The sequence below is a fragment of the Belonocnema kinseyi genome, chromosome 10, assembly GCF_010883055.1.
Source record: "Belonocnema kinseyi isolate 2016_QV_RU_SX_M_011 chromosome 10, B_treatae_v1, whole genome shotgun sequence".
NCBI classification, from domain to species: domain Eukaryota; kingdom Metazoa; phylum Arthropoda; class Insecta; order Hymenoptera; family Cynipidae; genus Belonocnema; species Belonocnema kinseyi.
In genome coordinates, this window is record NC_046666.1 from 96,751,911 (window position 1) to 96,775,891 (window position 23,981).

At 38.1% G+C, this 23,981-nt stretch overlaps 1 protein-coding gene across 2 annotated transcripts in view; it reads right to left on the reverse strand.

Annotated features, from left to right (window-relative positions):
* The window catches only part of LOC117182100, a 62,614-nt gene extending 39,822 nt beyond the window's left edge, over positions 1 to 22,792 (reverse strand). Inside the window, exon 1 of one of the 2 annotated variants that reach the window (XM_033375132.1) lies at positions 22,351 to 22,792. In XM_033375132.1, coding sequence (XP_033231023.1) covers positions 22,351 to 22,609 — 259 coding nt within the window. In that variant the 5' untranslated portion in view covers positions 22,610 to 22,792. The remainder of the gene's footprint in view (positions 1 to 22,350) is intronic. The other variant, XM_033375133.1, reaches the window with a different exon arrangement.
* Between the last annotated feature and the right edge of the window lie 1,189 nt (positions 22,793 to 23,981).

Here is a 23,981-nt window from a genome sequence, read left to right on the forward strand (position 1 = left end):
TGTAAGCTCTTTAGGTTCTCCACCTTGAGGGGGCCAGGAAGTGTGCCCCCAAATCAGTAGCCAAAACGGAGACCTCGAATTTTTCTCGCAGTCGACTCAGCGGCTAAACCGTATCTGCATATTACACTAGCAGAGACAAGGCCCTGGGAAGAACCAGACCTCAAAGTATGTTGGGCTAAATAGTTTTAAAGGATGCTGAGAGGCTCTCTCAGATAACGAAAATATAGAGTTGCGGATGGAATCTACCGTACTCGCAGGCCCTACGTGGGCTAGAAATTCAAGAAAAACGGGCTATGATCAGTATTCTTATGTAGGTTCAAAAGGTTGAATAGAGGCCAGAGAGAGGCTTAGACGTGAGGGTACTAGTCAAAAGGATGAATTACGGACCTCATTTACGAAGATGAGGGATGAATACAGGGCTGGCATACGTAAAACCAAGCAAGAAAGCTCGACTAGCTTTTGCACATATTTCGAAAAAGGAGCAGAGGTGGCTACCCTAGACAATCTGCTCTCTCGTAAAAGGAAGCAACACCTCTGAGGCAACGAAAGTCGCCCGTGTCTCAAATAGACCTGAAACGCTGGCTAGCCCATGATACTGTGACCCCCTCCAGCGTCAGCCGAGCCTGACGTAATTTATTCCATTCAAGTCAACTAGCCCGGATAGCATAGACCTGGTCTTCTTACAACAGGCTGGAGAGACTATCATAGGGCCACTCGTGATACTAGCTAGAGTTGGTTTGTCACTGGGATGTGACCAGATGGAAAGAAGAGGTACGCGAGTAGTCGCCATTCAGAAAGGAAGCATGATCTGTTATATTTTACCAAATTCTTTCTGTCAAATCAGTGTCACATCTTTACTAAAAACAGTGAAAAGAATTGTGGATTGATATATCCGCGATATGGTCTTAGCAAGTTAGCCGCTTTACAAGGGGAAAAAGGCCTATGAGGCTGGTCAGTTGACCGAAACGGCCCTAAGTGGAGCAGTAAACATTATCGAAGGGCAACTGACAAAGAAAAGCTTTAAAGTTGGAACCTTTATGGATATTGGAAAGGACTTCAACTATCCCTCTAGAAAGGTGATCAGGGCGGCCATGATTGCACATGGTGCTCCAACTGCAGTCGTGTAATGGATCTGCCTCATGTTGGGTAACAGGAACCTAATAATGACTGAGGAAGATATCAATTTATGTAGAACTATAGAATCGGGATGTCCGCCGGACGACGTTTTTTAGCTTCCTTGCTGTGGTGCTTTATAATGGGTGAACTGTTTCATCTACTCACGCGGCAGGGCTACCGCGCTATAGGCTACGCGCACGATACAATAATATCGAACTGAATACACCCATGCTAAACTATGTGGTGGTGGTCTGTTCAAACAGGGTCGAACGGTCCACTGTAAGTGTCGACTGAAAAGAATCAGGGGACTAGTACTAACAGCCGTCATTGGTGCCTTGAACTCCATACCCAAAATGGCATTTGGGGCGCTAACAGAGTTAGAGCTTCCCAACCCCACCATCATGGTAGTGGCTGCAAACACAGCCTGCAGATTAAAGATAGTAAACAGCGAAAGGATCACGACGGAAGTGCGGATCCCAACCCATATCGCGAGTAGGCCTACCCTGAGCCTACCCATGGACAAAACGCCTATTCGCTACTCGTATGGGCTATGCAGAAAGAGAAAACTTCACTGGTTCCCAACCAAATGTAAGCATTTTCAGTAGGTGAGTCACCGCAGAAATCAACAATTGGCTGAACGAGGAACATCAGGAGTGGTGGATAGCCACTGTCTGTAGTCAGGCTCAAAGTCAGCATGGGTTTAAATTAAAACCCTAATACAGTGAAAGAAATACTCAAGCTCGTGAGAAACAACCTAACGCGAATAATAATAAAAAAACCTCTGAGCTTTTATAATAAATATATTTTAGTCTGTAACGTCACCTAGAAAGATAGCAAATATCGAGAGCAAACAGTGGCATTAGACACATGGCACATAGAGATTCTCTAGAGAGAGTTATATTAAGTTTATAGAGATTTTTAATTGGCCTTAGCAAACCAGAATCCGAACGCTTCAAAAGCGCGCGATTTTCAAATCTGAGTCCCCAATTTCTTCCTTTTTTATTAAAAGACAAACGTAAATTGATTATGTGAAGCTTGAAAATCAATAAATAAATTATAGTTTTATTCAAATCGAGTTTATGCATCAATTGAATGTAATGTCGCGCATTCTAATATTGAAATACAGTTTTAATTGTTTGCGTCTTAATCAAAAACTATGTGTTCTGGTTTTCTTTCTGTGCGGAACGTTCCCGGGACGTGTAAAATGTCTGCTGCTTGAGAAGGTTCCAAACAAAAATATCCGTTATTGTTATTATTATCAATAAATATCGCGTAAACCGGAAGATAAGCCAGAAATAAAAAAAGTATAACAATCACGGAAGGTTCCACTTAGGTCCCAGTGGAACGTTCCACTAAAAAATCCCCAAGCGCCGGATATTTTAGACGGTCCGTGCTATTAGAGCGCAGTAGCTAAAATATAGCTTCTGCAATTAACCCTCTCTTGAGGTTTTGCAATGACACAGAGTAATAATAAGGAGACCGATCACGCTGGCGATGTTGTCTCAAGTTTTGACGGTATTTGCATGTGAATGCATACGACTATTTTGAAAAAATATTCTCAACGAAAAAGTAAGTACCAAAACCGATTTGATCAGAATCAGGTACTATAATCTTAAATTTTGGATATTTTGTTTTGTGAAACTGAAAGATCTGCGACCGACAAAATTGTAAACGTGGAGACATGCTAAGAAACTCAATTTGCGCTGAATTAAGCTAGTGGCGCCTGCGCACTACGATCTGTATTTACACGGAAGAAAAAGAAATAGTAGAACGCACTGCGCTTATGCTATACTACTTTCGACGCTTGAAAAAGGACGGTTAGCATTGTCAAAACGCATATTTGAAGATGGGTCTCATTATTACTCCATGACAAATGGAAAGAAATTTTATTTAAAAAATTGTTATGTAAAGGGCACACGTGTTTCTTTGAACATGAAATATACCTACTTTTGGTTACTTTCTGAAAATGCGTATAGTCTAAATAGTTTCACCATAGGTACTAGTATAATCTTTCACTCAATCCCGAAAATAATAATTTTGACCTTAACTTAGATAAACGTGAATATATCCAAAACTAGAACCGGCTACAGGGCCCTTTTTCACGTGGATGCACAAATGTTATATTTTTTATATAAAATTCTTGTGATTCAAACGAAATATTATTTACTTGCGTTGAATGTCGGCGTCAGCAATCTTGATTCCACTCTGAAAATATTGTTTTTAAAAAACGGTAAAAAAAAGATCTGTACCGATAATTTTTTACCTTTGCCGCTTTTGTGTACACAACATTATATATGCTGATTCTTAAAACCTTAAGCTGCCTGCTGTGTTCAAGGAAATGTGCCCCGGGGATCAAGATGAAAATGAACTTTTATTTTCGTCAATCCTAGTGTCCCAAGGTTATTTGAGTCTTCTTCTTCTTTGCGGATTTTGCTTAGCTCTACCCTTCTTAAAATGCCCGATAAAAACCATTTAGAAACCAGATAGGGACCGGGTAGAAACCCATTTGGTTTCTAACCGTCTCTCACCGGACCTTAATTGGTCTCAATTTTAATATATGGAATATAGCCGGGTCATAACCGGTGCTTATATGGAAAATGGTAACAGAAAATAAGTTGTCAAAATCTTTTAACCAGTCCTAACCGGGTTCTAACCGGAATTTGGGAACATAAATTAAATATTTTCAGACTGAAGTTATTTTCTAACTGGTCTCTACCCGGTTAATAAAGGACACTTGATACTGGTGTGTGTTCTAAGCGGTTCTAACCGGGGTTTACCCTGAATTTGGGAACCGAAATTAAATATTGTCAAAGGCTGAAGTTAGTTTCTAACTGGTCTCTAACCGGTTCCTAAAAGACACTTGATACTGGTTTGTACTTTAACCGGTCCTAACCGGATTCTATCCGGCGATCGAAGAGAGAAATTAAATATTGTCAGACCAAAGTTAGCTTCTAACTGGCCTCTAACCGGTTCCTAAAAGACGCTTGGCACTGGTGTGTATTCCAAGCGGTCCTAACCGGAGTTTACCCTAAATTTGAGAACCGAAATTAAATATTGTCAAAGGCTGAAATTAGTTTCTAACTGGTCTCTAATCGGTTCCTAAAAGACACTTGATACTGGTGTGTATTTTAACCGGTCCTAACCGGGTTCTATCCGGCGATCGAAGAGAGAAATTAAATATTGTCAAACCAAATTTAGCTTCTAACTGGCCTGTGACCGGTTCCTAAAAGACGCTTGATTGTTGCGGTGCCTTTTACAAACCAGGGACAAAATGCGGTTAAACATCGGTTAAGAACCGGGTATGAATATTATGAGGAGCCATTTACAAAACGGTTAGGTGACAGTTACAACAAGGGGACGAAATTCGGATCTGGGCCGGTAAAGAATCGATAAGGAATCGGGTACAAATATTACATGATGCCGGATAAAAACCAGTTAGGTGCCGGTCACAACCCGGGGACAAAATCCGGTTAGAGATCGGTTAAAACCGGTTAGGAATATTATGAGGATCCAGTTAAGAACCGGTTAGGTGACGGCTAGATCCTGGGGATGAAATTCGGATAGGCGCCGGTGAAGAACCGGTTAAAAATCGGGTTATGGCCAATTAGAACCCACTTTTAACTGGGTTTTTATCGGGTTCTATCCGATATTTTAAGCAGGGAAGGTCTGTAAGGGTTTCCAGGTTACCGCTATGGTGATTATTTGCTCATAAAAACGGGAACTATCTGGTGATAGCAATAAGTGTTGGAGCCAATATTAGTTATATTGTCCAATGGGTTGTGATGGTACAACTTACACCCAAGCGCCTAAACATAGACACCCTACCTACACGCTGACACGCAAGTCGAGAGTCAGAGACCGAGCAACTTTTGCTGTTGGTTCTCCTACTTGAGGAGTCTGGATCCACTTCATCGTAAAAAGGCAGTGACTTCAGCAAGACTCGGAAGTATAAGTGACTGGGGTTAATTTTGGCTTTTGATCCATTGTACCTAGTCGATCGGAATTAGTCCGCTGCATTAACCGTAATTCCGATCACCAATCCTCTATCCCTTCCAAAGTGCACGCCTTTACGGCCACCTACCCTTATCTCGATATTCAGGGTTGGTTTGTGGGGGTCTCAGCTCATGGTTAGGATGTGATTCATTGATTTAATGTGCAATTTATTATATGATTTCCGACATGATTTTTGATGTACAATTTCTATTTGATTTCACATGAACTATTTCATATGCGATTAGATGTGACATTGTGACATATATAAATTTCGACATGTGATTTTGTGTGTATTGGTATGATACGAACCAAATTCTGTCAGACTCGCGGGTACTCTATGAAAGAAAATTTATCGTTCTCATACCTGAGTAGCTAGGGCGATAGATTAGAATTATGTTAAAACTCGTTGACTCAGCTTAAGAGTTTTCGATGGTTATCATCCTTAGATTGTTCTTGTCAGAATCTCAATTTAAATGATCTCTAAATTCATCGATATAGATCACGAATTCTCAAAAACCAAAATTATTGTTCTTCAGCGTAGATAGCTGGGACATAGTACGAAGTTATATTAAATTCGTTGACTAGGTTCAGGAATTTTCCAGGGTAAAAGTGGCAACTCTTTCGCATTAACATCTAAGAGATCAAATAAAATTCTAGACAGTTCATTGACTGAATTCGCGAACTCTCTTCAACTAAAATTATCGTTCTTTCGCATTTGTCTAAGACGAACTAATTGTACTTTTATATTACTTGAGTAATCGTTCGTCGCCTTTAGAAGATTAGCTAAAGCAGTATAATTAAGAATTATAGATTAATTATCTCTATTTGTCGAAAAGACTGAAAAGGTGTTATTCAAAGGCACAAATTTAATATTCTCTGGCATAAAAGATTAAAAGTATAAAAGAAAAAACGATATTACTTCCTCTACGAAAAGATTGATTAGAATGTTTGATTAACTACGCATTTAAATTTCTTCATTACTCGTGTCTATTCCTTTTCAGCATAGTCTTAATTAAGTTAAGAGCAAAAAAGATATTAAAAGATAAAAAGAACTCTTCATTGGCGCGCCCGAGCAGGGACACCAGGTTTTTGCAAAAGAAGAAATAGAATAGCAAGTATTCCAAATGACCGGCGGTAGGAAGCCTAAGACGCGCAGTCAAAAGGATCAAGGATCCAAAGGCAGCGCGCGCAATTGCGAATGTGAAGAAAACTCGATAATAGAATCTGACTCACGTGAGAGGGAAAGCCACCTCTGGGTACATAAATTCGGAGGGCCAGTTATGTAATCCCAATCCACAGAGGCCAGGACCTACATTTGAGTACACTGGCAGCTCGTGATAAAATATACGATAAGATTCTACAGCGATGTCAAAAAATGGAGGCTGAAACAGCAAAAAATCAAAAGCACATTTTTCATGTGGAACACCGCATTGAAAAAGTAAATCGGGATCTTAAAGATAAAATAGAAGAAGTTGAGATTAATTTAAATGCCTGGAAGGATGATTAAACGAGATGAAACAACAAACTACTTCAGAAGCCTCAATTTTTAAACAAATAACACGGACCATCGATTACCAATCTGAAAATAACGCCGATTCCATAAAAAATATCCAACAAAGACAAGAGAGAATGAATAATGAGATACGCGACATGGAAACAGACGACTCTATCTTAGTAATGGGACAAAATGGCAATAATAGTACTAAAAATGTGGACATCACTCCTAAACCCCCCCATTTTCGACGGAAGTGGAAACCCTATGAAGCTTATCAAAGAAATCCAAGATATTTGGACCGCAGTGCAGCCAGCGCGATCTCAAACACAATATATGATCAGCACATATCTAAAAGGAACGCCTCGAAAGTGGTGAGACCTAGTAAAAGACTATAAAAAACTTGAAGAATTTAAAGAAAGATTTAAAGATCTTTTTGGAATGATACACACCAATTCGAGTTCAAATCTAAGTTAGAATTTGGACTCTACAATAAATCTAGCGGATTAACAAGGGTAGCTTACGCAATCCGTATGTTCAATTATGACCAATTATGGCCAATTGATACTTTGGAAAAACTTCTGGATTTTTCGGAAAAAAATTTATCAGAATGGTCACTTGAATTCAACCCAAGTAGAGGGAACCAGGAACCTGCGCACAACTATCAGAAACATGATTGAAATAACCAATCCGGAAGAGATGATTGTCAGAAACGAGTTGAGAAAAATACAAACCATGATCCTAGGGCAAGTAAGGTCAGATTCATAGAGACCCTAGCATCTTCTCTAGAAACAAGCCCTGATGAGGAACAAAAATATAAGATGCAGACTTCTACGGTAATGAAGACATATTACAGTAAAACTAGTAAGCCCCGGGTCCTCACAGACAATAAAAAGAGAAGACACGGGAAAAATTTTAATAATCTCGAAACACATAAATACCCTTAACTATGACATCCTTGACGATCTTCTCTGGGAAGAAACGGAAGTAGAAAAAATACACTACAAATTGCCAAGAACGAAGGTAAAGTTAGGGTGACGGAAGCAGGGGCGTTAGCTGACAAACGAAGCGTAATTGAGTGTCTTCCAGAAACTTCCTATAATAACCACATAGAAGAATTTAAAAAATACCCTACAGTACATCCTCACAGTACAAGGTATACATCTGGCTCCACAAAAATCCAAGCAATTAAAGATTTTGCAGCCCTAAAAAATATAAAGCAGCTGAAAAGTTTTCTGGGACTAGTGAATTTTAGTGCGAAATTCACAAATCGATTTGCCGAAGAGATGGTACCTCTACTGGAACTTTATAAAAAGGGTACTAGCTGGTATTCGGATACAAGGAGAAATACTACATTTCAGAAAATCAAACTCCTGTTTTGTGAGAATGCCTTTCTACAATTTCCGAAACCAAATAAGCCATACTATCCACAAACAGATGCGAGCAACTACGCCCTCGGTGCTGTCTTGTATCAACGAAATGAAAATGAAAGTCCTGAGCTCATTTACTGCGCTAGCCAAAATTTAAAGGCAGCATAAATATCCTATTTTATGACGGAAAAAGAATTGCTAGCCGTTGTCTAGTTCTCACAAATGTTAAAAATTTTTCTATGAGGAGCAGAAATTATAAATAAAACAGACCACATGGCAATAACATTTCTACGAACGTGTAAATTGATTAGCTCCCTCTGACTCGTTGGATAATAGCAATGCAGGATTATAATATAAACGCAGAATATTGTCCAGGCAAAGATAATATTGTGGCAGATGCTCTTAGTCGATATACTGTTAATCAGCCACATATAATTTGCGGGAAAGATAAAATAATATCCGTAAACATATTAGCTAGACCTCCAAGCATCAATATATGCAAAAATTTTAAGAAACTCTTAGAAACCTAGAATTCTGATGCCAGTTTACACAAAATTATCCAACTATGCACTGAGGGAAAAACCGAGAAATACATGTATAGAAATAACATTTTATACAAAAATTATCACAAGGATTGGAAGAGCTGTGCGATGATAGAAGAATTGATTTACGAATGCCATGAGACTCCTGGTTATATTAGATCAAAAAAATGTAACATGATGCTATCGGAAGATTTCCACACACATAACTAACCACGCTTAACCAGACAAGCGTTACAAAAATGCGATAGCTGTCAACGCAATAAGATTATAAATAAATGGAGTGCATCACCATTATTACCAACAATAACCAAAAAACCGTTCGAACTAACATCAATAGACTGATATGGCCCATTGCCATGTCAACTGGTCGCCTTACGGGAAAAAAAGAATCCTGAGAAAAATGTAAAGAAACGAGAAATCAAACGCGACGCAGAGACACAAATTGACACTCAACTAGAACTAAAAGAAGCGAAATGTTGTCCAAACGCTTCAAAGAAATTTTTTGAAATCACACACGCGTATCGAGAGGTTAAAAAACGGGAAGAATTTATGATCATAGCGAATATCCAGGTCAAACCAGCCGTAAAAAAGGCAATATCCTTGAAATCTGTAACAGCTTAGAAAAGGAGAACATCAATCACATCAAAATAGTCGCCGAGTTGAAACACCAGTTTGACATTGATAACAACACACCAGAACAAGCAACCATAAGCACGCTTCCAACAAGCTGACTGGATCTTAAGGAAATGATTCAAAAAAATTGGAGATAGTGCAATCAGGAACCTCAACAACCGCAAAAAAGCCTACCACAACCATGGCGCGTGCAACCAACTAGGAAAAGAACGTATGTCCAAAGACGAAAAATCATTCCAACGAACAACACCACACTCCTGCAAAAATTGCAAACAGTTCACCACTTTCGAAATGGCCCGTGACTTCAAATCGAAACAACTCGCACAGTTGAAAATCTATAAACCGAGGAAAATTCTACGTCAAAGAAACCAACGACCCCCTCAGATGATGTTTTAGAAATTCATATAAATGACAGCTAAAAACGGGAGATGCATGAAACAATACATAACCAGAAATAGGGCTTGCCGACAGGGCTTTCGTTGAACATTTTCACTTATTTCGACACCCTGGTCGTCAAAACTGCTGAAAATGGGGATAATGTAATGGTACAACTTACACCTAAGCGCTGAACGTAGGTACTTTACCTACATACAAAGGACCGCGCAAATATACAGCATATAAGGAGATCGAACAGAGCAACGATCGAGCAGTTCCCTTTCGGGAAAAGGTTTCTACTGTGTATCCAGTGAATTGACCACTAGTGACCAGCTCACTTTTTCAAGAATCCCAACTTTTGCTGTTGGTTCTCCTACTTGAGGAGTCCGGATCTACTCCATCGTAAAACGGCAGTGACTTCAGCAAGACTCGTGAGTATAAGTGACTGGGGTCGATTTTGGTTTGGAATCTATTGTACCTAGTCTATCGGAATTAATTCGCTGCATCAGCGTAATTCCCATTATCAATCCTCCATCCATTCCAAGGTGAACGCCTATACGGATACCTGCCCTTATCTCCCTATGTGGGGTTGGTTTGTAGGGGTCACAACTCATGGTCAGGATATGATTCATTGATTTAATCTGCAATTTATTAAATGATTTCCGACATGATTTTTGATGTACGATTTCTATGTGATTTCCCATGAACTATTTCTTGTGTGATTTTGATAGGATGTGATTACTTGATTAAATGTGGTTTCTGATGTGATACCTGATATGCGGTTTCTTATTTCTTATGTGATTTTGATACATTACTCTGATGTGCGATTTCTAATGTGTTTCCCATGAATTATTTCTTATATGTGTGAATATAATTCTAGACAGTTCATAATCAAGCAATATAATTAAGCATTACGGAATAATTATCCCCATTTGTCGAAAAGACTGAAAAGGAATTATTTATAGGCATAAATTTGATGTTTCTGGAATAGAAGAAACCAAATTCCTCTAAAAAATGTAGTAATATTGATAACTTTCTCTAGTCTTTAGGGATGCTTACGCCTTTGGATTTCAAAAACGCCTGGAGAGTGCTCAAGCTTTCTTCCAAATTTTAATACATTCATTAAGGTGTTTAGGAGAGAAATATGTGACAATGTCTTCCGCATATAGTGAAATTTTGCACAGTGAATGTAAGTGATTGTGTATATCTAGAGTATATTCTAGAGTCATTCCTGAAGTAAATTTCAACAAGGAATTCAATGGTGACCTTCATTTTGACTTTAAAGTTGACCTTCATGGCTTTTTGAAGGTCAATTTTGTTTTTTTAAATAGAAACCCCCTTTTTTACATCTGCAATCGATAGAGCGGAAAATTATACGTTCAGGTACGTACCCAAGTCATAGGTAAATTGTAACAGTCAAGGTCAGTTAGAGGTTATTAGAAATTAACAAAGTTTTACAAGAGGTCAGTGTAATTCCTGAAGTAAATTTCAAAGAGAAATTCATTCGTGAGCTCTGTATTTATCTTGGTTAAAGCGTTTTGAATATTGTAAAATCATAAGGAAATTTTTTATTAAAAGTTCCAGGTGTTCTAGTGAGACTTCTGTTCCTCCCCGAAGAGTTATACAGTCCTATACCGTATTTCGATACCTAAGTCAATACCTAAGGCGATACCATAAGTCCTATACCGTTTTTCCATACGAATATTACGAATCGAAACTAAATTTACGTATTACGAGTACATACTTACTATCTTTGGCTAAAAGATTATTATGGCGCAAGATAAACTTTCGGAACGAGAGAGGGTATCTGTATTAATGATGCTTGGTTGGGGAGATCTAGTTCGTTCTTATGATCAAGTTCGTTTGCTTTTTAATCGCACTTTTCGTAATGGGGAAGGGTTAAATCCTGTCTTAAAATCAACAATTGAAAGAACCGTACGGCGCTTTATGAATCATGGATCTATCAAGGACCTTCAGAGAACTGGACGGCCAAAATCTGCAGAATCTGAGGAGATGAAGATGGACATAGCCCAAGCATTTGTTGAAACCCCACACCTTAGTTTACGTCGAGCTAGTGATGAGCTTGACGTTGCTCCTGAGACAGTGCGAAATATTTTAAAAAGCATTAATTTCCACCCTTACAAAGTTCATTTGGTACAAAAGCTCAATGAAGACGAACCTGATCGTCGGGTTGAATTTTGTGAAATTATGATGGACAGAATTGATAGAGATCCTCTTTTCTTGTACAATACAGTATTTTCATACGAATCTACTTTCACTTTAAAAGGTGAAGTTAACAGGCAAAATTGTCAATATTGGTCCAACACAAATCCTGATTGGATGTTGGAGAGTCACGCACAATATCCACAAAAGATTAATGTTTGGGCCGGTATCTTGAATGATACATTGATAGGCCCTTTCTTCATCGATGGTAATCTCAATGCCCGTGCATATGAAGAGCTTCTCAGAAACCAAATTGTACCAAGAATAAGGGAGATTACAGGCGATAATTTCCCAAATATTTGGTTCCAGCAGGACGGAGCAGTGGCTCATTACGGTAGGGAGGTTCGAGCATATTTGGATCCTCAGTTTCCTCAAAGGTGGATTGAAAGAAAAGGTGAAATCGAGTGGCCTGCTAGATCTCCTAATCTGACGCCTCTCGACTATTTTCTTCGGGGTTATTTAAAGAGCAAAGTATACTGAACGCAACCGCAAAGCTTAGACGAATTGCAGAACCGGATTCTGCAACAGGCTGCTTTGATTGATAGGGAGATGATTCGTAAAGCTGTAACTCATTTATACAATCGTATAGCTTTTTGTTAAGAAGCTCAAGGTTTTCAGTTCGAACATCTTCACTGAAGCGTGAGAGGCAAGGGGACTCACGCTAATCAAGCACCCCGAAATGTAAGAGGCAAGGGGACTCACGCTAATCTAGCACCCCAAAGGAGAACAGGATTTACTACGTCGACGTCGTTGTTCCTGAGTAATGCTAAACGTAAACGTAAACTGCTTGGGAAAACCCCTGAAAAAGCCTTGAAGATCATCACCAAGATCAATACAGAGCTCACCAACGAATTTCTCGTTGAAATTTACTTCAGGAATTGCACTGACCTCTTGGAAAACTTTGTTAATTTCAAATAACCTCGAACTGGCCTTGAACATTACAATTGACCTATGACTTGGGTACGTACCTGAATGTACAATTTTCCGTTCTATCGATTGCAGATGTAAAAAAGGGGGTTTCCATTTTTTTAAAAAAGTTGACCTTCAATAATCCATAAAGGTCAACTTCAAGGTCAAAATGAAGCTCACCACTGAATTCCTCGTTAAAATTTACTTCAGGAATTACCCTGAACTCTTGGAAAACTTTGTTAATTTCAAATAACCTCTAACTGACCTTGAACGTTACAATTGACCTATGACTTGGGTACGTACCTGAACGTAGAATTTTCCGCTCTATCAATTTCAGATGTAGAAAAAGGGGGTTTCCATTTGAAAAAACAAAGTTGACCTTCAAAAAGCTATGAAGGTTAACTTCAAGGTCATAATGAAGGTCACCATTGAATTTCTAGTTGAAATTTACTTCAGGAATGACCTTCACTTTTCTGAAAAATATTTTGCCTGAGGAAATATCCAACCGTACCCGGATGTTTAGATACCCTGTATATATTATTAAGAAATGGGCTTGAGACGCTTTCCTGGGGGTGGTCCCTTTTTAAGTTTGTAAGATCCTAAGTTTTTGTCCTTTACTCTGAAGAATATATCTCTTTCTGAAGTTAAATTTTTGAAAAACTTACAATATTTCCAGGGGACGCCTAATTTAACTAGATCATCTATTAGAATATGATTCTAACCAATAGTTTAATGTTTTAATAACTAGTCTCTCCATAGGTTACAATAGGCAAGAAGTCATTCGAAAATGAGTTAAAGAAGGAACTCCAGTTAATAGTATAAACAGGAGCTCTAGGGTTTCTATGAATATTTATTATCAATATTTCACCTAAATTTGAGGGGATAGAAATAGCAAGAGTGTCTAGCTGATTTGGCATCTTCAGTATTGTAACTTCAGAAAAAAATCAATATCACTTCTGACAGAAATAACCAAACCACCGCCAACATCGGTGGGGCGGTCCTTCCTTATAACATTAAACTTCTTTAGAAGGAATGGATTTTTTTCTCTGAGCCATGTTTCATTTAGTAAGACAATGTGGGCTTCCGTTTCCGGCACCAATCGTGAAAGAACTCTTTGGTGTCAAGTGGTGTTTTTTGGCTTTGGTGAAGGGAATAAGGATGAGTGGATGCAGAAAGGGCAGAGAGTGCTGAGATCGAGTGTAAAGGAAGAAGGGTGAGTGAAGGCAAAGGTGTAAAGGGTGAAGGTGAGTTGTTTGAAGTAAAAATTTGGAGCGTGCGAAATTTTTGAGGTTAGGAGTAGGAAAAATAGTTGCTCGGTATGGGGGGTAAGAGGTAGGTGATGAAGGCGGGAAACGTCACGGAGCTCTGGGTAATGTAGGATGCCAACGACGCGGAGTCCATAAACTGGCGCCAGGGAGTAACAGTTACTGGACGATGGCACAGATCAGCAAGCCATAGTGGCAACAAGAGCTGACGTTGCTAAAAGCGTGCACAGTGGTGAGAAAGGGTGACGTTGACCTAGGAGGGGAGGGTAGCGAGCTCAGGTACGGAAAAGCAACGTGGAAGACCGTCAAATTTACAGCGCCTCAACAAGCTAGAAAACGCGGATTCAAACAGGAGACTGGGCGAAAGGCAAAAGAAGGCAAGTGCAACTAGCAGTGAAGGCGAGGATAAGAGGAAAAGAGAGGCAGGAGACGATGATGTAGAAAGTGACATGAATAAGCAGGGAAACGACGTGAAAGGGAAGTGAAAAAGGTAAGAGAAAAATGTGAGAAACGGGATAAAAGCTGGAAAGAGCAGAAAGATAAGTTTTGAGGTGAGCTAGAGAGCATTGCGAATAGACAGAGAGAGGTTGACGAACAGAGAACAAGAGAGATGACTCAGTTGGAAGAACGGGTAAGCAAGTTAGAAATTAGGAATGAGCATATGGGGGGCATAGAATGAGGAAATAGTGAAAGGAAATGAAATGGACACACGAAGCGAAAATGAAAGATTGAAGAAAAGACTGAATGAGATTGAAAGAAGATTAGAAGAAGAAGACAGGGTAAAGAGGAAAAATAACTTAGTAGTTAAGGGATTAAAGGTGGTGATTGAAACAAGAGAAGTGGAAATAAAAAATCTTTTGAGACATTAAAGTGCAGGTAAGGATAGAAGCTGTTAAGCGAATAGGGGAGATGGCAAATAGAGCAGAGGGCTTGGGTAAATAGGAAAAAGGGCCTTATGGTGTGGATAAAGAAAGAGGTTATGGATAAATGGGGAGGAATCGTGCTGGGATGAAGAATTAGAAGAATTAAGAAAAATAGGAAAAAGTTTTGAGAAATGTAGGGGGAAGGGAGACGAAAAAGAGTCTAGAGACAAATCAGAGGGATTTCCAAACGGCAAAGGAAAAACAAAGTGAATAGAAAAGAAGAGGGAAAAAAGGAAAGAAACGTGAAAATAGCTTTCTGGAATGTGTCAGGTTTGAAGAACAAAAATTAAGAATTTTGCGCGGAGATTAAAAAGTGGAACGAGAAAGGAACACCTTAAAGGGAGAGTGATAGGCGGAATATTATCAGGTGTGAGAAAAGAATTAGCAGTAAAAGAGAGAAAAGAGGGGGATAGGAACGAACAGGTTGGTACAATGGTAAGAAGGATTAGAGTAGGAAAAGTAAAAATAGCAGTGGTTAGTGTCTATAAAAGAAGAGGGGAAGAGGGAGGTTGTAGAGTAATTAAGATGTCGATGAAGGAAAAGAAAGAAGAGTTAGTTTTGATAGAAAGTGATTTGAATGCACGGACTGGCGAGCAAGGGGGGGGGGGACTTGGGGTGGAGAAAAGGAAGGATATGTAAGGAGTTCCAGACATAGGGAGATAGACAGGGAGGGGAGGAGGTTACTAGACATAATAGGAGAAACAGGATGGTCTATATGTAATGGGAATATGCAAGGAGAATAGGAAGGAGAGATCACATTTGTAGGGAAGGGACAGACAGTGATAGACTACATCCTGGCAGAAGAAAGAATGAGGAATTTGATAAGTTGTGTGAAAGTGGGCAATGAGATTGGTTCTGACGACTTCCCGGTAATAGATACACTGAAAGGTGATGGCCAGAAGCGAGGCAGTTGGAGAAAGGAAAGATGGGGAAAAAGGAACAAGAAAATGGAAGCCTGGGGAGTAGATAAACTGAAAGAGATTAAAGAAAAAATGGAAATGGAAAAGATTAGGTTTGTAGACGAGGAAAAAGTACTCGTTCATGGAAAAATAGGAAGAGTCGATTGAGAAGGTAAGAGACAAGATAGGTACAAAAACAGAAAGAGAAGGGGAAAATAGAGGCTGGTGGGACGAGGAATGTAAGGAGAGTAAAGAGAGAATGAAAGAGTGTGTAAGAAAATGGAGAACAGGGGAAAATGAGAAGGGGGCACAATAGGAGAAAACGTGCACATGAGAGGATGCTAGAAAGGAAAAAGCAAAGGGGAAAGGAAAAGTACAAGGAAGAAGTAGAAAAAGCGATCAAAGAAGGTAGGGTTCGGGATGTGATAAATAAGGAAAGAGGAGGAAAGAAGGGCGTGAATGAAGAAATAGAATTGTGTGAGTGGAGAGATTATTTCAAAGGTCTGTTAGAGAGTGAACAAAATAGGATAATAGGGAAAAATAGAAAGTTAGTATAAGGAGAAATGGAGGTAGGGAATAGAATAACAAGAGAAGAAGTGGATGCGGCAATAAATAGATTAAAAAGAACCAAGGCTACAGGAGAAGATCGTATGGAGAACGAAACGTTGAAGTATGGAGGAGAAGGGGTCCGGGAAGGCCTGTGGGAGATCTGCAATAAGGTATGGAATGGAGAAGGGTGGCCAGAAGAGTGGTTGACAGGACTGTTGTTACCACTTGTCAAGAAAGGGGAAGGAAAGAAGATAGAGGAGTACAGAAGGATCACTCTCATACCAGTTGGCTACAAAATATATGCAGAAATTTTAAGCGAAAGGTTAGAGAGTCAGATAGAGGAAAGAGAAAGTATTTCACACAATCAGACGGGTTTTCGAAAAGAGGTGGGAACCATAGATAAAATTTACGTGCTGAACTACTTAATAAACAGAAATATAGGGAGAAAGACAGGGAAATTAATCGCGTTATTCGTGGACTTTAAAGCAGCTTTTGATTCAGTAAACAGAAAAGCTTTATGGCAGGCAATGAAAAAGAGGGGAATAGAAGGTAGGCTGATAAAGAGGATGAAGAACATTTTTGCTGAAACCAGGATTAGGGTGAAGATTGAAAAGGAAAAAGGAGAGGTATTCTGGATAAAAAGAGGTCTAAGGTAAGGGTACCCTTTGAGTCCGCTTCTGTTTAATATGCTGTTGGCAGATCTAGAGAAGAAGCTAAAGAAGAAAGGAAAAGGGGGACGATATTAGGTAACAGCAAAATATACTCTCTGGCTTATGCGGACGACGTAGTTTTGTTAGCAGACGACGAGAAGGGGATGAACCTAATGATGTTTGAGAAGTAGAAACACCATAATAGATTACGTTTGAAATATGAACGGTCAAGCAATGGAAAGGGTGGAGACGTTCTGTTACTTAGGTTTTTGGTTTGAGCCAGGAGGGGGAAACGAGCTGCAGGTGAGGAAAAGAATTGAATGTGCGAGTAAATTAATGGGCCAAGTATGGGGCATAGGAAAGAGAAGGATCAAGGACGATTGGAGAATGAGGGTCTGCTTGTTTGATGCGTTGGTTTGGGCTGTGTTGTGTTCATGTTAAGAGAAGAGTTAGGAAGTGAAAAATGGTAACTAGACAAATTAAGAGAGTGTGAAGGTTTGAAGAGCAGCTAAAAAGGGGAGTGGGAAGCTGAATAACTGAAGCATGTTTAGGCGAAATTCGGAACAATGAAGCAAGAGGAAATTTGGGAATCCGATAACTTTCCAACTTCGGGGCTGTAGGGGCGGCAAATTCCAGGAATTGCGGACTTGTCGGATGCCCCCTCTAGTAGCATGATATTAGGTACGCGCATGCGTAAGTCATGGGCGCAAATCATTAGCAAAATAGCGCACGTAGTGGGAGAACCACAATTAGAGTGCGTGATGTACGTGTGATGACGTATTTAGGGGAGTATACACTTATCGGGCGGCAAGTTATCGGACTTCTACTGTATTTATTCCGCGACAGTTCCATTGAAGAATTCTTAGTTTTTCCCAAAATTCTCATAGTAGCATTATGAGGGACGAAATCATATGTTTAAGTTCATTTTCATGAATTTGATTTTCTATAGAAAGTGGTAGAGGGAATGAGAGAGAGAAAGCTTGAGAAGGATGGGCTGTAGTGTTTCCTGAATGATTTTGAAGGCAGACACTATTACCAAAAGGACTAGAGGGACGAGAGTTGTCGTCATGTTAAGCGGCCAGAAGAACAGAATCAAATTTAGTATCAAAATAATTCATTCAAATTTCTGCCATCAAATCCCATACACATTGAAACGTCATTATAAATTTTAGAATATTACTTTAGAGGCCTGATACCAGTGGCTTTTTAATGTTTGTACGGCAGAGGTCTCTGTATTTTACGGTTGATAAGTAGAAGAACTACTATATCATAATCAATTTTTATTACGCGAAATTAAATGAAAACGCGAGAAAAATAAGTTCTAAAAATTTCACTGCGGGCTGGGTTTGAACAATCAACATCCTCATTACATGTAAGGAGCGCAACCAATTGCGCCACTGCAGCACCAACAGTGAAAATTTTAGAACTTATATTTGTTTAATTTCGATCGAAATTATTTTTCATAGATGTTATTATTTTAAGGCCAGGTATTTAATTCTGTTTCTATAACTCTGTTTCAAACTTGAATTTAACAACTGGCCTTAAAATAATAACATCTATGAAAAATAATTCCGATCGAAATTAAGCAAATATAAGTTCTAAAATTTTCACTGTTGTTGCTGCGGTGGCGCAATTGGTAGCGCCCCTCACATGTAATGAGGATATTTGTTCAAACCCAGTCCGCAGTGAATTTTTTAGAATTTATTTTTCTCGCGTTTTCAATTAATTTCGCGTGATAAAAATTGATTATGATATAGTAGTTATTCTACTTATCAACCGTACAATACAGAGGCCTCTGCCGTACAAACATAAAAAACCACTGGTATCAGACCTCTAAAATAAAATTCTATCCAATTAACCAGTCTAACCGAAACTCTGTTTCAAACTTGGATTATAAAGGACCACGCAGCAAATGTACATGAAATGGCTTTCGGTCGATTTTGATTAAGCTTCGTAAAATTTTAGTTCTCAATGTCTCGATTAAACGTGTTATGGGGCACAAAGTCCGAAAATGGACAGTTTTCGAGTTATAGAGGGTTAAAAATCCAACCCTTTAAAGAAACATTACCAAATATCTCGAAAACTGCAGCTCTGCGAAAAAAATGTTCCCTATGAAAGTTATTAGGCTCTAACAGGGAAATGCAAAGAAAGTCATAGCCTGAAGACACAGGTCATTTTTTAAGGTCATTCAATGCCAATTAAGGCAAGATTTGTCCAGGATGTTGTCAATATCTAGCCAATGAAGGCATGAAATTAGCTTGATTAAGACAATATCCGGCCAATGAAGGCAAGACATGAGCGAGATTTAGTCATTATCTAGCCAATGAAAGCAAGAGACGAGCGAGATTTAGTCATTATCTAGCCAATGAAGACAAGGCATGAGCGAGATTTAGTCATTATCTATTGACTAAATCATTCTCATTTCTTGCCTTTATGGGTTCTATATTGATTTCCACTTAATATCTTGTCTTTATTGGCTGAATATTAGCAATAAATAACCAGTTCACATTGAATGACCTTGGAAAATGACCTGTGTCTTAAGGCCATGACTTTCTTTGCATTTTCCCGTTAGAGCCCAATAACTTTCATTGGGAGAATTTTTTTCGCAGAGCTGCAGTTTTCGAGATATTTGGTAATGCTTCTTAAAAGGGTTGGATGTTTAAACCTCTATAACTCGAAAACTGTCAATTTTCGGACATCGTCCGAAAGAAAATCTTGCTAATTCAGATCATATTTAATATTGTGGAGTTATTGGAGAAACTGAAAATAAGTTATACATAATGTTACTTTGAACAGAGTTGCACAGAAGTTTTCCTCGTGAAGTAAAAGTTGTTATACCTGAAGAAAAAGCAAACATTTTAATAGATAATAAGTCTTAGTTATGTTGTTTTGTTATGTTGATACTTGTAATCCAATGCACTCAAATATCTGATACATTAGGGGATCTTTGTAAAATAACACCAGAGTCCGATGATTTGCTGTTAATCAACTACGCTTTACTTGTGTATTCTTTCTCTTCAATATTTCACATAAATTTTAACACAATTTTTCTTAAAATAAACAACTAATGAATTTTGTAATATTTTAAATCCGTTGTTTTGATACTGCATTTGATTCTGTTGTTCTGGCCGCAAGGGGCGCCACCCATCGCTTAACATGACGAAGAGATGAGAGAATGGTTTAGAATTAGTATGGGTTTGACGTTTTCTATGAGACGTAGAGTTAGGAAGAGAGTATGAGGTTCTATCACCCAACGAGGGGAAGTTTGCAAAGTTGAAGAGTGGAGAAGAGGGATCAGAAGTTCATAGATTCGATGTGATGGAAGAGTCAATGTTCCGTAGCCCTTGGGGGAAGCTCCTTTTTATAGAGGTAAACCTCTTTTTTAACACTCAAATCAAATTAAGCTGAGATTCTGCGGATTTCTTTCTCCTCTAGATACAATAGGCATTGTTTATCAAGAGCCTAGTGTGGGTAGAATCGAATATCCAGAGATTTTGTTATTCGGGATCAAAACGTTTAATTTAGAACAGATTAAGTTAAGGTTACGAATAATCCGATTAGCTCCTTCGTCAGAATTACACAGTCTTGCAGAAAGTAAATGGACAGGGTCTCTATCCGTTTGAATCATTTTCTATCTCTAAGATTGAAATGAAAAGAATCGATGCATCCATCTCGATCCCAGTTCTATCCCTTCGACTATTTAATATCTTTTATCCAATCTACAATCACCTCTATGCTTTTAAATCCCAATCTTCCTATCCATCACTTATCCACATGTATCCTTTTCTTCCCCCTCCCAGTCCCTATTCTAGAGTTTCTTTCCAAATGATTCATTCGCTTATACATGCCATCCTTTTCTATTCATTAGGCAATCTTAAATCTTGTCTTTCTTTTTTAATCCATATCTTCTTATCTCATTGAATCCTTTTCTATCTTTCCTAAAATCTAAGATAGCCTTATCTTTTTCAATCCCAGTTTTTGTATCTAAATAAATCCACAGCCTATCCACCCACATGCTTTCCTATGCGTTCCCTACCGAAAGAAATCTCCGAGTTTTCTTTAGCGAAATAGCTTGGCCCATTTGAGTCTATAAACAAAGTCGATTTGAAACAAAATAGGCTCGGAGATAGTTTGAGAGATTTGGGTCCTTTTCAAGATCCTTTTAGTGGTCGTTTTAAGAGTGGTGCGACGGTAATATAATGCTCCTTTTGTATTCGTCACGTATCGGGCGGGCAGAGTTATTTACAGTAGTTGGTCGTGGCTAATCCGCTCTCCCTTTTTAAATTTCTCTTCAAATTATTAACACTTTTTTTTAATTGATGAATTTTTACATTATACTTATTTATAATTATAACTTATATACTGATATGAAATTTTCTAGTTGAATTCAAAAATGTTGTCTTTTTTGGCATATATCATTCCATTTACGAGAAGCGTTCTATTAATTCCAATTTTAAGCATTAAAAAAAAGTTAGATATCTAAAGTCATCGAAACCCATAGATACCGAATTATTATGTTTTAGGCTGTTAACTATGAAATTAAAAAAAATCTACTTCTAAATTTTAATCCGAAAGCTTAACAAAGAACCCTTGAGTGTCGGCTACTCTATTGAGATAGCCTGTCTGCTTGGTATTTATGATCGTAGTCTTATTTCAATTTCGGACTTCAGACCATTTAAACGAGCTTCCTGTACCTTTAAAAATATCTACCCGAGTGCCTACGGAGAATTTCTTTGACATTTTTTGACCTAAATAATTTTTAGTATATACTCAAAGATTCTTTTCGGTAGGGTTAGGCAATCTAAGATTTCGTCCAACTTTTATAATTTCTGTTTACCTATCCAAGTGAATCCATTTCTATCTTTTCTGAAATATGATATAGCCTTATCTTTGTCAATCCCAGTCTTTCTATCTTAACTGAATCCTCCACTAATACCATAGTGACGTAAAAAATATCTCCGGGTGGGTTCGGAACCCGACCTGAAAACCCGGCCTGGTAGAAATAAGGTTTCACGGAAATGTATTAAGTTTTCAGCTTTCTTAACACTTTGAAGCCGCCATATTGCGTGAGCCATTTTTAATTTTGACCACGGATTCGTATTATACGACCCAAAAACTCCCTAGATAACAAGTTTTGTAAAAATTGAAAAAAGACGCGTAAGATATATGCCTTTGATGCCATATGAGTCAATGCCCCCCAGGGCACGCCTAAAACTGACGCTGTACGGCATCAATACCGCTTACGGTGTTAAATACTTTTGCGTAAGTACAATAGTGATCAATGATGTATCTCGAAAACGTTTTCCTCTTGCTTTTTTATTTAAATCGTGAAAGCCATACACTTTTTCGTCTCTTCTGTTCTTCATACAAGGATTAACGAAAATTCTAGCGAATACGAACTGTAAGCTTACCTCTTTGCAGGTTAGCATATATATCTTGTGGATTTAACAACTTATTCATATTATATCCATCATCTTTTTCGAAATTTTCGGGTCTGATTTGTTCATTGCAACCTTTCTTTCGTAGATTCATATTATTCAAGAGTTTAAAATCCGCTAATTCCAAATTATTTCTTCCTGAAATACATTCCAAAATTTCTTTGTTTTTATTACAAAGGGACAAAATTTCTTCCTTTCCACTCAAAAGGACCGATGCGCGATGAATTTCCATTAGATTTATGTAAACAGTTTTGTATTGTATACTATACTTTTATTCTAAAGTATTTTTTCGTCAACAAAAACAATACAACTTGCCACAACCAGCAAAAAAAATTTTATGGGAATTAATCTTCATAGATCAGCTGTGAAGCTATTCACTTACAGTATATAATAATTAGATATTCCATCCCATCGACATGTAGTACTGGACCGCCGGCTACGACTGTCGAAAATGGACCAGGGAATAGAAAGAGAGGACGAATCTAGAAAGTACTTCTGTCCTTTTCTAAGGATGGCAATTGGTGATTGGCCAGGGCAGGCATTACCGCTAGATAAATTATCCTCTAGGGTCCCGAAATTATTCCACTGGAATTCCTTCGTGTCGGTTTATGTTCGTTAGCAAAGATATTAAAAACGTAGATGCGGTACGGGGCGTCGGATTGGGGAATTATATATATAGGACATCACATTTTCTGCCCTACCGAGGTGCTGCCCTCATCGTACTACGAAGTCGAATTCTTGTTTTCTTATTCTTCGTAAAATATGACGGTAAAGCAGTAGAAAGATTTTTTGAGGTTAGAAAAGTTTGACATGTATGTATCGCCAACGATATTTTACCTAGATGCGGCAAGGGTCAGGAGTGGAGGCGGCTGATATATGTATATACATATATATATATATATATATATCTAACTACATTTTCGACAATATTGAGGTGCTGCCCTCTTCAACTTTTCCTCGTTTCTATGGCAACCGCGTCCTTCGACAACATTAATGGGCGGGGTAGAGCCGGGGCGCACACTGAAAGTTGTTGAATTCCAAACCGAACGTGATTTTCTGTTTCTCGCGTTCGCCTTCGACATCACTATAGTAATAGTTGCTATAGCTGAGTTGGTCGGCTGGCTCTGTACGCGAAAAATGTTGTAAATGCTGAATTACCTAATTGTATTAAAATTACAGAGAGCCTAAAATTATTTTATTTGTTATTATTTTTAAATTGATTAATTTCTCTTACGGTTGGTTTGAAAAGAGACATTTTCGGGATAATAAATAAATAGATTTAAAAAAATTCTTTTCGTACTTTAGAATTGTAGTGACATTTCAAAAATTCTTTTTTTAATAAACATAACATTTAAATGAAATTGAGATAAATTTTAAAATTAAATAAAATTTAGTTAAATTCCAAATTTAAATAAAATTTGTTTCAATTGTAGCTAAATACAACATTTAAATAAAATTTAGATGAATTTAAAAATTAAATTAAGTTTAGTTAAATTAAATTAATTTTGTAAAACTAAATTTAAAGATTAAATACAATTTAGTTAAATTCAGCATTTAAGTAAATTTTAGTTTAATTAAAGTAAAGTTCAGTCAAAAATTGTAGA